The sequence below is a fragment of the Eriocheir sinensis genome, chromosome 44 (assembly GCF_024679095.1).
Source record: "Eriocheir sinensis breed Jianghai 21 chromosome 44, ASM2467909v1, whole genome shotgun sequence".
Lineage (NCBI taxonomy): Eukaryota > Metazoa > Arthropoda > Malacostraca > Decapoda > Varunidae > Eriocheir > Eriocheir sinensis.
The window spans coordinates 1,767,005-1,782,757 of NC_066552.1; the positions used below are offsets into that span (position 1 = coordinate 1,767,005).

The window sequence follows — 15,753 nt, forward strand, 5'->3', positions numbered from 1 at the left end:
ATTTACTTCTTCTCTCTTCTTTCATATCTTTTCCTTCTCGTCCCCCATTCCTTTCCTCTGACCTTTCAACTTTCCTTCCTGACCTTCCATCCTTTCTGCCTCAACCTTTCCCTCCCTGACCTTTCCCTCACGTCCAGGTCACCCTAATTATCTCTCTCTCTTTCTCTTTCTCTCCCTCTCTCCCCCAGGTGACGGAAGCGGCTCTGCAGGTCACACGCCCCAGCTGCTGAGGAAGACGGCCACCTCCCCCCCCGAGTGCGCCCCCCTCCTCCCCTGCCCCCCTGACGCCGCCCCCCACCCCCCCGACGGCCAGGGTAAGTTTGGGGGGTGGGGGGGAGGGGGAATGGTCTGGAGATGAAAGATTGCTTGGGCTTTCCTATAATATTCCTCTTCCTGACCTCTCTCTCTCTCTCTCTCTCTCTCTCTCTCTCTCTCTCTCTCTCTCTCTCTCTCTCTCTCTCTCTCTCTCTCTCTCTCTCTCTCTCTCTCTCTCTCTCTCTCTCTCTCTCTCTCTCTCTCTCTCTCCTCTTCTTTTACTTTGCTTTGTCATCTCTTGTTTTCTCTCTTCTCCTCCTCTTCATTCTCCTCCTGTTTCTCTTTTCTTTTTTTATTGTATTTTGTCATTCTTCGTTTTCTTCCTCCTTTTCTTCTTTCTCCTCCTTCTCCTCCTTTACTCCATCTTTCGTGTTCTTTCCCTTTTTCTCTTTTTACTTCTTCATCATCTATTCTTCCTCATCTTCATCTTCTATCTCTCTCTCTCTCTCTCTCTCCTTTCCTTCTTTTCTACTTCATCTCTCCTTTCTCTTCCTCTTCCTTTCCTTATCCTATACTTCATCCTTCCTCATCTTCCTCTCGGTATGTGGGTGAAGTGTTTTCACCTCAGGGAGCTAGACGTCCCTGCCCTGCATAGTCTCAGGTCACCCTTGGACAAGGTGTAATACCTGATATGTCTCCCGTGCCAGGGTCACGGTGAAGCCTCTGGGCAGCAGCAGTGGTGGATTGGACTGCAGGCAGAGGATCTCTTTATGAGACAATGGCTGGAGTTCCAGGGTCCTAGTCAGCTGGACCGTGCCTAATTATTTAGGCCTGCGGTGTAGAGGAGTGTGGCGACCTCTACACTAAAAAGCCTCCCTGGGAACCAGTTGTCGGTGTGAGCTCCCCGTCCCTCCCCTCTATCGACGGTACTCCCATCCCTATTCTGCATAACAGCTGGTTCTTGTTTTCTCCTGAAAGAGATGTCTTTCGTGGGCCACTTGAGATTGTACCTCCCGGTTTCTAGGTGGAGTTTCTGAGGGTTTTTCTTATACTCAAGGAATATTTCAGCTTTTTGGTCTCTCAGGAAGGGCGTCTGATACTCTCTAGAGTTGGTGGAGAACACCTGGTGACAGGTGCCACTGGCGAGGCCTCGAAAGGGTCGCAGAGTTGGGTTAGACGTTTCGGAAAGTGGGAACGAATTGCTGGTTCCTCTCCTCCCTTGCCAGCTCTGCTCTGTGTGACTACGCCGGCCCCGTTCTATGGGACAAAACTTCGAGGACAATAGCTGAAAAGCGCCGGGTTGTGAAAGTCTCTCTCGTGACCGAGGCTCAGGACAAGCGATTGGTCTTTGAGGCGTTTTCAAGACCCTGTGGGAGCGAACTCCCAGTGTTGGAGGCATCTAACACAGCAGTATCTAATTTCCATGCACAATTTTTATACAATTCATTTTACGGTCACAATTTAAGTTATTTCGAAAGCGCTTCTAATATTTGCCCAAACTGTAAAATCGCTTAAATTTCTAACAATGCCTTCCAACCTTAAGTGTGACGTCTGTCCCGGACGATTTGCAGCTCATTTCTTCCAGCTGAGTAAAACTTGCCGCCTCTGCGTTCAAAGATTACAACTTCAGAAGGCTGTGACTGAATGGAAAGTCAAGCATAATGATCTTGAAAAGAAATTCGAAGCCCTTCAGGAATTTGTTTCAAGTAATGTGGCAGTGACTCCACCATCGATGGTGGAGAGGCCCTCCACCGAGACTGTGCCCTCTCCTCACGAATCTCCTGCTTCACGGGAGGACGTGTTACCTGCCTCACAGGTTGACTCCCAGCCTGCCTCACAGGCTAACCCCCAGCCTGCCTCACAGGACAACCACCAGCCTTCCTCACAGGTTGACCCCCAGCCTGCCTCACAGGCTGACCCCCAGCCTGCTTCACAGGCTAACTCCCAGCCTGCCTCACAGGACAACTTCCAGCCTGCCACACTTAACGCTTCTCTTCCTGCTTCACAGGATGTCGGGTTCCAACCTGTAAGGAATGGAGCCAAACCGAAGCAGGCAACCAAGGATTTACTGACCCCCACTACCTTCAATAGGTTCCAGGTGCTGGCAGACACCATGGAGGATGAGTTTGAGACTCGCCTAGTTGGGGACTCCATGGTGCGTGGCCAGCTGGTTGAGTTCTGTGGTCGTTCATCAAACGGCCGCAGAAAACGTTACTGCTATCCAGGTGCCAGACTGGACGACATCACCGCAGCGTGCGATGATGTCACGAGAAATGCCGACCGAAACACCCTCTTTGTCATTCACGCGGGGACGAATGACGTAAAGACAACCCGTTCTGAGGAACTGCTTGAGAAATACCGCCGCATGATCAAGCAGTATAAACGTAAAACGGATGCCAGTAACATCATAATCTCAGGAATCCTCCCGAGGGTCGGTGCCGAATCTAGCTTTTACAGTAAGGCCTTCAGCACAAACAACAGACTTCAGTCCCTTTGCTCACAAGAAAACGTCCAGTTCGCTAACTTGTGGAACAGTTTTTACTACGATTCAGACTTGTTCCTTGCTGATGGCATCCACTTAAACCCTGTTGGAGCAGCCCGTTTCGGGAGGCTGCTCTGTGACCAAGTGGCTCTTCGAAAGCCAAAAAACGCGGAGGCGAGAACACCAGCAGCTCCACCGTAAGGGAGCACTCAACCCGCGAAACCCCCGACTCGAATCACATTAAAGCTTGCTATGTAAACGCTCGTAGCCTACGTAACAAATTTGAAGACTTAGAAGTCCTCGCAGCTACACATTATTACCACATCATCGGAGTTACAGAATCTTGGATATACATTTCAAATAGAGATTTCATTGCGGAATATAGATTACCGGGTTATACCATCTTTAGTCTTGAATGAGAGAACAGACAGGGTGGAGGCGTTATCTTTTATATCCACAACTCTCTCCATCCAGTATCCGTGAAAACAGATATTATAACCAATGTAGACACGGTCTTCATTGAAATTAAAAATAAATCTCGTAAAATAGTAATTGGACTTATCTACAGACCGCCAAGGCAGACTCTTGATATCGACCACGCATTAAGTGAATTATTATTAGAAACAAGTAGCAGTTGCGAGGCAGTAATTGTTGGGGACTTTAACTTGCCAGTGAAAAGATGGGGTGAACCGTTGAACTCTCATACAGGGCTCGACCTGAACACAAATTTACTAGAAAGTGATTTACATCAACACGTTCAAGAACCGACTCGGGAAAATAATATACTTGACCTTATCTTTTCAACGACAGCTGATCTAGTTAACGAAGTAAATGTTGGTCCAATTTTTAGTTCTAGCGATCACCGAACAATCACATTCAGCATCAATATGAAAGAAAGTAAAGTAACTCCTAGCAAAGAAAAGGTGCCTGATTATCAGAGAGTGAATTTCGTAAGACTCCGATCAATTCTAAATAATTCTGACTGGACTGAAATCTCGGCGGAAACAGATATTGATAAATCTTGGGGGGCCTTCACCACAATATTGAACAATGCCATAAGCATATGCGTACCCTATCGTAACAGACGTTCAGCTTTTAAGAAGAAACCCAAATGGTGGAATAACGAAATTCAAAAAAGCCTCTATCTTAAAAAACGAGTTTACAGTAGATACATATCAACTCAGACTGAGGCTGACAAACTAGAGTTGGACAGAATTCGCCGCGAAACCAAGAAATTAGTAAAACGAAGCAAGAAAAATCTTGAAGAATTTATAGCGGAAACGAGTAAATCTAATCCTAAAGAATTTTTTAGCTATGTAAATAATAAAAAGTCACTCACTTGTGGTATCGGACCCCTTGCAAATGATAATGGTAACCACACGAACGATGAAAATGAAATGGCTTCAATCCTAAATAACTTTTTCGCATCCGTATTTACCGACGAAGATTGTTTATCACCTCAACCGCCGGAGGTTAGAAGGACCGAAAAGATGTTAAGTGGCGTGCTCATCGTAGAAAGTGACATTTTACGCACAATTGAAAAGATTAAAGTAAGCAAAGCTCCTGGTCCAGACAAAATTACCCCTTGGGTCTTAAAAGAAATCAAATATCTAATTTGTAAACCGCTCTCCATCATATTCAATAAATCTTTAACAGCTGGAAAAGTTCCGTCGGATTGGAAACTTGCAAATGTCACACCAGTTTTCAAAAAGGGGGACAAGTCTCATCCAGGAAACTATCGACCAATTAGCCTGACATCGATTGTTTGTAAGTTAATGGAGACTATCATTCGCGACAATATGGTGAAATTCTTCGAAGAAAATAATATGATAAATAATTCGCAACATGGCTTCCGTAGTAAACGTTCGTGTTTAACTAACTTACTTGATTTTGTTAATTATATTTTTGAGGTGTTCGATGAAAGCAGATCAGTAGATATCATATATCTGGATTTTCAAAAGGTATTTGATAAGGTCCCCTACAAACGATTGCTCAGCAAACTATTGGCGCACGGTATCTCGGGTAACATTCACAATTGGCTTGTGGACTGGCTCTCTGAGCGGAAACAGAGAGTAGTTCTAAACGGTGTTACATCTAACTGGCTCGATGTCAAAAGCGGCGTACCTCAAGGATCAGTGCTTGGCCCCATGCTCTTCTTAATTTATGTTAATGATATCGATGATGGGCTCACTTGCAAAGTATCAAAATTTGATGATGACACAAAAATTGCTAGTAAAGTAACTGCGACACTCGACGAAGAAGCTTTACAATTAGATTTAGATCGACTTGCACGTTGGGCCAATCAATGGCAAATGAAATTTAATGTTGACAAATGTAAAGTGTTGCACATCGGAAAAAATAACAATCGCGTTCGGTACGTAATGAATGGCCAACAACTTTCTGCAGTAAGTAAAGAAAAGGATCTTGGAATCACTATATCAAGCGATTTAAAGCCCGGTCAGCATTGTTCAGAGGTAGTTAAAACTGTAAACAAATTGGTTGGCTTCATCGGACGAGTCTTTAATACTAAATCGGAAAAAGTAATATTAAAACTGTATAATTCGTTGGTTCGACCCCGTCTAGAGTACTGTGTACAGTTTTGGTCTCCCTACTACAGAAAAGACATAGAAAAGTTGGAACGGGTTCAACGAAGAGTAACAAAGATGATTCCTAGGTTGAGAAATTTATCATATGAACAAAGGCTTAAAGAAGTAAATTTATTCAGTCTATCAAAACGAAGAATGCGAGGCCATCTAATAGAAGTGTTTAAAATGTTTAAAGGATTCAGTGATATTAATGCGGAAGATTACTTTACAATTGATTGATCAAATAGAACAAGAAGAAATCACAATTTGAAGATAAGTGGTAAAAGATTCTCGTCGCACGAAGCTAAACACTTCTTCTTCAATCAAGCTGTTAATGTTTGGAACTCTCTACCCTGTGATGTCGTTGATAGTACAACAGTTACGGCCTTCAAGAATAGATTAGACAAGTGTTTTGAATCCAACCAGCAACTAAGATATTACTCATTGTCGTAATAACGTTAAGTTCTTTCGAATACTGGTGTCCTTGTCCGCTTTTATCGCCCGGTTAGTGGTAGCCGTAATGGTAGTTCTTTCCTTTTTCCTACATAATTTCCATGCAGTTTTTCCATGCTGCATGGTTCTTTTTCCTTTCCTGCCGGCTTTGGCTGGAGGAGCCTTCGCCTTTGCTGTCCTTCATCTTCCACTTTTGATTAGATAGTTAGTGTTGCTTGTCACAAACAACCTCGTAAGGACCAGCAGGTCTGCTGATGTTTGTTCTTTCTTTGTGTTTCTTTGTGTTCCTTCCTTTCTCCTCCTTTACTAGTCCATCATTTACTCTTCTTCTTCCTCCTCTTCATCCTCCTCTTCATCCTCCTCTCTCTCCCCCAGGGTGGGTCACGGTGGTCCCAGTGAACGTGTCAGTCATCACCACGGGGGGTCGAACCACGGTGCTGGCCGCGAGGGTGTGTGGCCGGCCGTCCCCCAGCGCCGTCACCTGGCTGCCCCCGCCCCACCTGCCTCCCCTCACCCCGGGGCACATGCGGGGCCGCCTACACGCGCACAACCTCACTGTGAGTAGCTAGGGAGGGGAGAGGGGAGAGGGGGAAGGAAGGTGGAGTAGGGAAGTATAGTTAGGAGAGTTTATATGGGGAAGGGAAGGGAAGGGGAGAGTAAGGGAGGGGAAGAGGGAAAAGAAAGAGGAGGGGGAGGGAAATTAGGGGTGTAGGGAGATGTAGTTAGGAAAGTATGCATAGGGCAAGGGGGGAGAGGAAGGGAAGGGTGTAAGGAGTGTAAGGTTAAGAAAAAGTGGTGTCCTAACCCAACCTGACCTAACCTAACCTAACCTTAAGGGTGTGTCTTTTATCTCACGCCCTTATGACAAACTCCTTAAGTAACTGTAGTAGGTTGAGTGGGTAGGGCTGTAGTGTTAGTAGCTGGGTAAGGTCAAATCTCACGCCCTTATTACAAGCTCTCCTTAAGTAGCTGCCTGTCTCTTAGTAAAGGCCAAGAAAGAAAAGGAATTGAAAGTGAAGTGTATATAATTTAGTCTAAGCGGAAAACAGTTTAGAAGCCACGTTTGTTTGTTTTTGGTTGGCAGTAAGGGAAGGCTTGAAATACGGGCGAGAGGAACCATACCTCCATTAACTTAGGTCAGGGAGAGCAGATTAAGACACTAACATATGACAGCAGAGTAATTTAGAAGAGAAGTAATTTAAAGTAGTTGTAACAGGCACCTGAACTAACACACACACACACACACACACACACACACACACACACTCTCTAGTTTGGGAGAGTAGCGAGCATTTCCACTAATCCCCCAGCTTAGCGGATAGCACAGTGATTTAGTGGCAGTGGTTTAGGAGAGTGAGCAGCGCCGTGACCACCCACTCAAGGAAGACAACAGTAACGCACAGGGAAGAAAAAGAAAACAAGAACACAACTCAACACACCACATAGAAACACATACACAAAGCAGAAGGGCAACACAAACATACAGCGAAGAGGAATGCAACACAAGGGAGACAGCAACATAGTATACAGCGAAGAATGACAACACAGCAGAGAGAAGTTACGTATTACAACAACACAAACAGAAGAACGGATGATTGTAGAAAGACAACACAAACAGAAGAACGGATGACAGTAGAAAGACAACACAAACAGAAGAACGGATGACAGTAGAAAGACAACACAAACAGAAGAACGGATGACAGTAGAAAGACAACACAAACAGAAGAACGGATGACAGTAGAAAGACAACACAAACAGAAGAACGGATGATTGTAGAAAGACAACACAAACAGAAGAACGGATGATTGTAGAAAGACAACACAAACAGAAGAACGGATGATTGTAGAAAGACAACACAAACAGAAGAACGGATGATTGTAGAAAGACAACACAAACAGAAGAACGGATGACAGTAGAAAGACAACACAAACAGAAGAACGGATGATTGTAGAAAGACAACACAAACAGAAGAACGGATGACAGTAGAAAGACAACACAAACAGAAGAACGGATGATTGTAGAAAGACAACACAAACAGAAGAACGGATGACAGTAGAAAGACAACACAAACAGAAGAACGGATGATTGTAGAAAGACAACACAAACAGAAGAACGGATGATTGTAGAAAGACAACACAAACAGAAGAACGGATGATTTTAGAAAGACAACACAAACAGAAGAACGGATGATTGTAGAAAGACAACACAAACAGAAGAACGGATGATTGTAGAAAGACAACACAAACAGAAGAACGGATGATTGTAGAAAGACAACACAAACAGAAGAACGGATGACAGTAGAAAGACAACACAAACAGAAGAACGGATGACAGTAGAAAGACAACACAAACAGAAGAACGGATGATTGTAGAAAGACAACACAAACAGAAGAACGGATGATTGTAGAAAGACAACACAAACAGAAGAACGGATGATTGTAGAAAGACAACACAAACAGAAGAACGGATGATTGTAGAAAGACAACACAAACAGAAGAACGGATGACAGTAGAAAGACAACACAAACAGAAGAACGGATGACAGTAGAAAGACAACACAAACAGAAGAACGGATGACAGTAGAAAGACAACACAAACAGAAGAACGGATGATTGTAGAAAGACAACACAAACAGAAGAACGGATGATTGTAGAAAGACAACACAAACAGAAGAACGGATGATTGTAGAAAGACAACACAAACAGAAGAACGGATGATTGTAGAAAGACAACACAAACAGAAGAACGGATGATTGTAGAAAGACAACACAAACAGAAGAAAGGATGATTGTAGAAAGACAACACAAACAGAAGAACGGATGACAGTAGAAAGACAACACAAACAGAAGAACGGATGATTGTAGAAAGACAACACAAACAGAAGAACGGATGATTGTAGAAAGACAACACAAACAGAAGAACGGATGATTGTAGAAAGACAACACAAACAGAAGAACGGATGACAGTAGAAAGACAACACAAACAGAAGAACGGATGATTGTAGAAAGACAACACAAACAGAAGAACGGATGACAGTAGAAAGACAACACAAACAGAAGAACGGATGATTGTAGAAAGACAACACAAACAGAAGAACGGATGATTGTAGAAAGACAACACAAACACACACACGGCGAAGTAACACAGACGTAAAACATAACATATAAGTAGCGGGCCTTTTTTTTTATTATTGTTTCCTTTTTTGTGCCCTTGAGCTGTCTCCTTTGTTGTAAAAAAAAAACAAAAAAAAAACGAAGTAACACAACACAGAAACAGACAGACAAAAACAGGAAAAGACCACAATACAGCGAAGACAGGAAATACAACACACAGAAAAACAAATAGAAAGACAGCAAAACAACAACACATACGAGGAAGAAAACAAATGAAAGTCAAACAGAGAAAAACAAACGTAAAAACAGTAAGACAAAAAAAAAACGAGAAGACAAAACTAGACAAAACAAAGCGAAGAGGAGGAGAATAATAAAACGTTGCAACACAAAACAAACAAACAAACAAAAAAAAGAAGACAATAACGATGAAAACAAAGAAAAAAAACACGTAAAGGACTCCACACACACACACACACACACACACACACACACACACACACACACACACACACACACACACACACACACACAGACAAACACAGACGCCTCTTATCATTTCACAGCACGTGCCTCCTCCTCCCCCCCCCCCTCCCCCCCTTCTCTTCCCTTAGGCCTACCAGTTACATTATTTTTTTTTTTTTTTAGGCCAGACCATTTTTTTGGCCCCCCTCCCTCTCCCTCCTTCCCTCCCTCCCAGATGTTCCTCCCCTCCACAATCAGTCCTTTCCTCCCCTTCTCTCCCCTCTTCCTCCTCCTCCTCTCTCTCTCCCTCTGTTTCCTCCTCCCTCCTCCTCCTCCTCCTCCTTCTCTATCTGTCATCTTTGTTTCTCTCCCTCCTTCCCCTCTTTCCTCCCTCTCCCCTTTGTCCGTCCTTTCTCTTTCACTCTTTTTTTCCCCTTCCTTTTCTTTTTCTGTTCCTCTCCATTTTCTCTTTTCCTACTCCCCTATTTTCATGCCGATTTTCCTCCTCTCCTATCTCCTCTTCTTCCTCCTCCTCTCTCCCCTTTCCCTTCATACTAGATTCAACCCTCCTCCTCCTCTCCCGTCCCTCTCTCCCCTTTCTCTTCCCCTCTCCTCTCCTTCCCATCCCCTTACTCTATCCACCCCTTGAATCTCCCCCTCCAGTAAGCTAAGACTCCCCTCCTCCTCCCTTCCCCTCCCCTTACTATATCCACCCCTCGAATCCCCCCCTCCAGTAAGCTAAGACTCCCCTCCTCCTCCCTTCCCTGTAAGTTAAGGACCCCAGTACCTCCCCCACTCAATTCCCCCCTTCCCCTTCCTCTAAGCTCCCCTCCCCACGAGCCCCATAAACTAAAGCTCCCCCCCACCCCTGCTCCCCCTCCCCTCCCTTCCCCTACCCGAAACCCCCATTCTCATAAGCTAAGGACCCATTCTTCCCCTCTCACGTAAGATAAGCACCCCCTCCTGGTACCTCCCTCCCCCAACTCCCCCGTTCCCCCCCAGGCCGGGTCCTCTGCGGGGTGCCTACACGCGACCCTCAGCATCAAGGGCGTGAAGGACAGCGACGCGGGCGGCTGGGTGGTCGTGGGCGTGGGCGGACGGAAAGCAGACGCCGCCCTCATCCACCTCAACGTCACCGCCGCCGCCCACGCCGTCGCCAGCGCCGCCCACGCCCTGCAGACGCACCTCCTCGCCCTCCTCCTCGCCCTGCTCGCCTCCCTCCCGCCCAGGCCGTGAACTGCTCTCTGTCTCTATCTCGTGGCCGCAAGAGTGGTTTTTGGGGGTCCTATCGCTGCAGAAGATGGGCTTTGGTGGTCCTCGACGTAACCTGCGCTCTATCGTGGCCGTAGGAGTGGTTTCGGGGAGTCCTTGACATGATCTCCTCCTACCGTGGTCGTGGGAGTGTGTTTCAGGGGATCCTTTTGCTATGATATCCTTCTCCTGTGGCTGTAGGATGTGTTTCGGGGGGTCCTTGACGTGATCTACTCCTACCGTGGTCGTGGGAGTGTGTTTCAGGGGATCTTTTTGCTATGATATCCTTCTCCTGTGGCTGTAGGATGGGTTTTGGGGGGTCCTTGACATGATCTACTCCTACCGTGGTCGAGGGAGTGTGTTTCAGGGGATCCTTTTGCTATGATATCCTCGTGGCCGCAAGATGGGTTTTGCGGGGTCCTTGGCATAATCTCCTCTCCCGTGGGTGCAGGAGGTCCTCTGGCTATGATATCCTTTTCTTGTGGCTGCAGGAGTTGGTTTGTGAACTCCTTTGCCATGATATCCTTCTCCAGTTACGGCAGGAGTTGGTTTGTGAAGTCCTTTGCCATGATATCCTATACTCCAGTGACCGCAGGAGTTGGTTTGGGGTCCCCTGGCTATGATATCCTATTCTTGTGACTGCAGGAGTTGGTTCGTGAAGTGTCATGATATCCTTCTCCAGTGACCGCAGGATTGGTTTCGTGGGATCCTTTTGCTATGATATCTTCCTTTCGTGGCTGTAGGAACTGTTTGTATGGGTCCTTTCTACCTAAAACTCCTTCTTCATCGACCTCAGGAGTTGTTTTTCAGGATCTTAATCACCTAAATCTCCCTTCAGTGGCCAGAGGAGTTGGGTGTCTAAATCATCTCGACCTTCAACTGTTTGTCTGGGTCCTTTCTACTTTAAACTCCTTCTTCAGTGACCTCAGAAATGATCACGAACCCCTTCCCATAAAATCCTTCCCGTGGCTGTAGGACTCGACTCTTTGGATCCTTTCTGCATTTAACTCCTTCAGTGACCTCAGGAGTTATTTATCACGAACCTCTTCCCATTAAAATCCTTCCCGTGGCTGCAGGACTCGACTTTCGATCCTTTCTCCCTTAAACTCCTTCAGTGACCCCAGGAATTATTTATCACGAACCTCTTCCCATAAAATCCTTCCCGTGGCTGTGGGACTCGACTCTCTGGATCCTTTCTCCCTTAAACTCCTTCAGTTACCTCATAAATTATCACCAACCCCTTCCCATAAAATCCTTCCCGTTGCTGTAGGACTCAACTCTTCGGATCCTTTCTGCATTTAACTCCTTCAGTGATCTCAGTAATTATCACGAACCCCTTCCCATAAAATCCTTCCCGTTGCTGTAGGCCTCAACTCTTTGGATCCTTTCTGCATTTAACTCCTTCAGTGACCTCAGAAATTATCACGAACCCCTTCCCATAAAATCCTTCCCGTGGCTGTAGGACTCGACTCTCTGGATCCTTTCTCCCTTAAACTACGTCAGTAACCTCAGGAGCTATCAGGATCTCCCCATGACCTCCTTCCCGTGGCCGCAGGAGTCGGTGTCTTTGGTTCTCCGCCGTCTGTTGCAGTCTGTGGGCGTGGATGTGCCGTAGCCGCCCTCACGCCCGCCGGAGGGGTCGCCGCGCCCCCCACACGCCCTTGGTTGTGTGTGGGCGTGGCGGTGGGTGTCCTGTGCTTCCTTCTCTCTTCTCTCAGCGTGTGGGGCGGCGTGCGTCTGTGATAGTGTGGTGGTGAGGATGGTGAGGGTGATGGTGATTGTAGGATGGTGGTGGTGGTGGTTGAGAATAGTGTGATTGTGGTATGGTTGTTATGATAGGGGGTTGGAAGGTATGGTAGTGAGGGTGTGGAAGGAATGTGGTGTTGTATACAGGATGGTGGTGATGGTGGTTGAGAATAGTGTGAGTGTGGTATGGTTGTTATGATACGGGTTGTGCATGGGGGGTTGGAAGGTATGATGACGAGGGTGTAGAAGGAATGTAGTGTTGTATACAGTGTGGTCAGGATGGTGTGTCATGTGTATGGTGAGGTATGGTGTCTGTTTCCATATGTGTGATAGTGAGGCAAAGTTTCGAGCAGCATGGTGACAGGATATGAGAGTATGGTGATGGTAGAGTGGTGAGCTGGTATAGTATGGTGTGACTGGGGATGGTGATGGAGAGGTGATAGTGACATGTATGGTGTGGTGATGGTGATGGTGATGTGCGTGTATGGTATGCCGTGACTGTGAAAATGATGATATGGTAATGATATGGTGTAAGTATGGTGAGATGGTGATGGTGAAAGTGGTGTTGTATGGTGTGACTGGTAATGATTGGGGTGTGGTATGGTGTATGTAGAGGTGGTGGTGATAGTGATGAAGTATGGTGACGTATAGTGTGACTGGTAATGATAGGGGTATGGTATGGTGTATGTCGAGGTGGTGGTGATGGTGATGACGTATGGTGACGTATAGTGTGACTGGTAATGATAATAGGAGGGTGGTGATGATGGATGTATGGCGACTTGATGATGATAGTGGTAATGTATGGTGACGTATGGTGTGACTAGTAATGATGATAGGAGGGATGGTGATGATGTAAGTATGGCGAGGTGGTGATGATGATGAAGATGGCGTATGGTGTTCTTTGTTATTTATGGTGCAAGACACAGCTAGCTCCGTTATCCCGGGGTGATGGTGCGCTATGTGTCACTATATTATTATCCGAAGTGAACCGTGAACCGAACCGGACTCGTGAAACTGTATCGGTTCGAAACACTTCTATAAGGAACCGGTTTACAGGACTGACACTTTTATGAACCTTTTGAACCGGTTTGTGTTGGTTCGGAGCTTCGGACCAAGGACTTGTGAACCTTTTGAAGTGGTTTGAGTTGTTTCGAAGCTTCGGAATGCTGAATCAAAGACAGGATAAAGGATCTGAACCTATATTTGAAGCAGTTGATCCGATTTGTGTTGCTTTGAAAATTCGGATTACTGAAAAAAAAATGAAGATAAAGGAATATAGAAGCTTATGAAGAGGTTTGATTTCTGTTGCTTCAAAGTTTCAAATTGTAGGACTGAAACACTTATATGAAACAGTTGATTCGAATTGTGTTGCTTCAAAAACTCGGATTACCGGAAGAAAATGGAAAAAACAACCACTGAAAACACACATACGAAGCTCTAATCCATTTGTGCTGCTTCAAAGTTTCGAATCGTAAGACTGAAACACCAATGAACCACCTGAATCTTTTTGTGTTGCTTCAAAAATTCGTATTACTGAAAAAAGAACGGACTGAACAAACATACGAAGAGGTTTGGTCCATTTGTGTTGCTTCAAAGTATCGAATCGTAAGACTGAAACACTAATGAACCACTTGAATCTTTTTGTGTTGCTTCAAAAAATCACACTAGAAAAAAAAAACGAAAAAAAGGGAACTAAAAAAACGCAATTATGAAACCTTTGAACCGTTTTGTGTCGCTTCGAAGCTTCGGATGGTTGGACCGAAACACTAAATGAACCACTTGCGTCTTGAGTGTTGCTTCGAGCCCCGGGTGACCGCTGTACCGTCTTTATACCGCCTAGTTAGCTCTTTGTCATATCATACTGCTGATGTGGCCGTCGTGGTGGTGGTGTGGTGGTGGTGGTGGTGATGATTGTGTGGCCGGTGTAGTAGTGAAGGTGAAAGAGATCTGGTGTGTGTGTGTGTGTGTGTGTGTGTGTGTGTGTGTGTGTGTGTGTGTGTGTGTGTGTGTGAAAGCCACGCACATAAAGTCTATTCTTACCTTTGAAATGCCTCTTTAAAATGACACTAAGAGGAAAAAATGTGACAGCGTGGAGTGTTGTCGTGTGTGTGTTTGTGTGTGTGTTTTCCCCTTCCCTTTCTTCACCTTTTCTCTTTTTTTCTCCTCTCCCTCTCCTCCTTCTTCCTTCCTTCTTTCTCTTTTCTCCTTCTCTCCCTCTCCTTCCTTCTTTCCCTTCCCTTTCCTTCTTCCTCCATTCCTTCTCTCTTCCGCCCTATCTCCCCTTCCCTTACCCACCAGAGAGAGAGAGAGAGAGGGAGAGAGAGAGACCCCGCCACCACCCTCGCCGCGCCCTCGTCTCCTGTTCTAGTTCTTCTTCCTTCGCTTTTAAAATCACTAAAGAAAGATGCCGGTGGTCTGCCTGTTCCATTCATGTTCTTATATTGTAATAAATGTTTGTCTTTACGCTGTGTTTTATTATTATTATTGTTGTTATGGTGGTAGTGGTGGTGGTGGTGGTGGTGGTAGTAGTAGTAGTAGCAGTAGTGGTGGTGGTAGTAGTAGTAGTATGGGAAATAGTAGTGGTAGTCATGACCTGTTCTATTTATTTTGTTTATTTATTTATTTCATTTTTTATATAATTCACAATAATCATAACTTTTTTATTTCATTCTTGTATTGTTTTCATTTTTTATTCTTTTCACAATTTTCATATTTAGGACGAGAATCATAACCTCTTTATTCACTTGTTATTTCTTTTTTTGTAGTTTATCTTATTATTTTTCTATGTATTTTACTTTTTACATAATGGCCGCTAATCACAACTCATTTTGTTATCTCATTTTTTTTTTTTTTTTTTTTTTTTTTTTTTTTCCTCCTCTCGTCTCTTGTTACTGTTGAATTTCTTGCTACAACCACGCCGGGCAGGACAGCGGAAAGTGATGATGATAATGATGACGATGATTTTGTAGTCAAAGTTTTGCAATAATGGCGCGGGAGTCTGTAGGAAGTTGGGTAGAGAGAGAGAGGGAAAAAATACGAGTTCTGAGACTGTCTTAAATTTGGAGGGGACTTTAAGTGATAAAAAATGTCCTTTCTTAAAATCTGTTCGAATACATTTTTAGGTAGGTAGTAAAAATATATGTGGTAAAATTATTATTATTATTTTTTTACAACAAAGGAGACAGCTCAAGGGCACAAAAAAAAGGAAACAATAATAAAAAAAAAAAAAGCCCGCTACTCGCTGCTCCTAAAAAGAAACAAAAGAGGTGGTCAATTTCGGGAGGAGAGGTGTCCTGATATGTTAAGAATATTTTCATAGACGTATATGATTTTTTTGTTACTGATATAGAATTTTATAGATATAGACCTTTTTATCTACTTAAATTTTCATAGATATAGTTTTTTTTTT

At 44.7% G+C, this 15,753-nt stretch overlaps 1 protein-coding gene across 4 annotated transcripts in view; it reads left to right on the forward strand.

Annotated features, from left to right (window-relative positions):
* Positions 1 to 14,807, forward strand: part of LOC126980268 (cell adhesion molecule 1-like) — a 224,346-nt gene extending 209,539 nt beyond the window's left edge. For 3 of the 4 annotated variants that reach the window (XM_050829962.1, XM_050829961.1, XM_050829964.1), the window contains exons 12-14: positions 189 to 314; positions 6,151 to 6,332; positions 10,350 to 14,807. In XM_050829962.1, coding sequence (XP_050685919.1) covers positions 189 to 314; positions 6,151 to 6,332; positions 10,350 to 10,583 — 542 coding nt within the window. In that variant the 3' untranslated portion in view covers positions 10,584 to 14,807. The remainder of the gene's footprint in view (positions 1 to 188; positions 315 to 6,150; positions 6,333 to 10,349) is intronic. The other variant, XR_007733028.1, reaches the window with a different exon arrangement.
* The last annotated feature ends 946 nt before the right edge of the window (positions 14,808 to 15,753 follow it).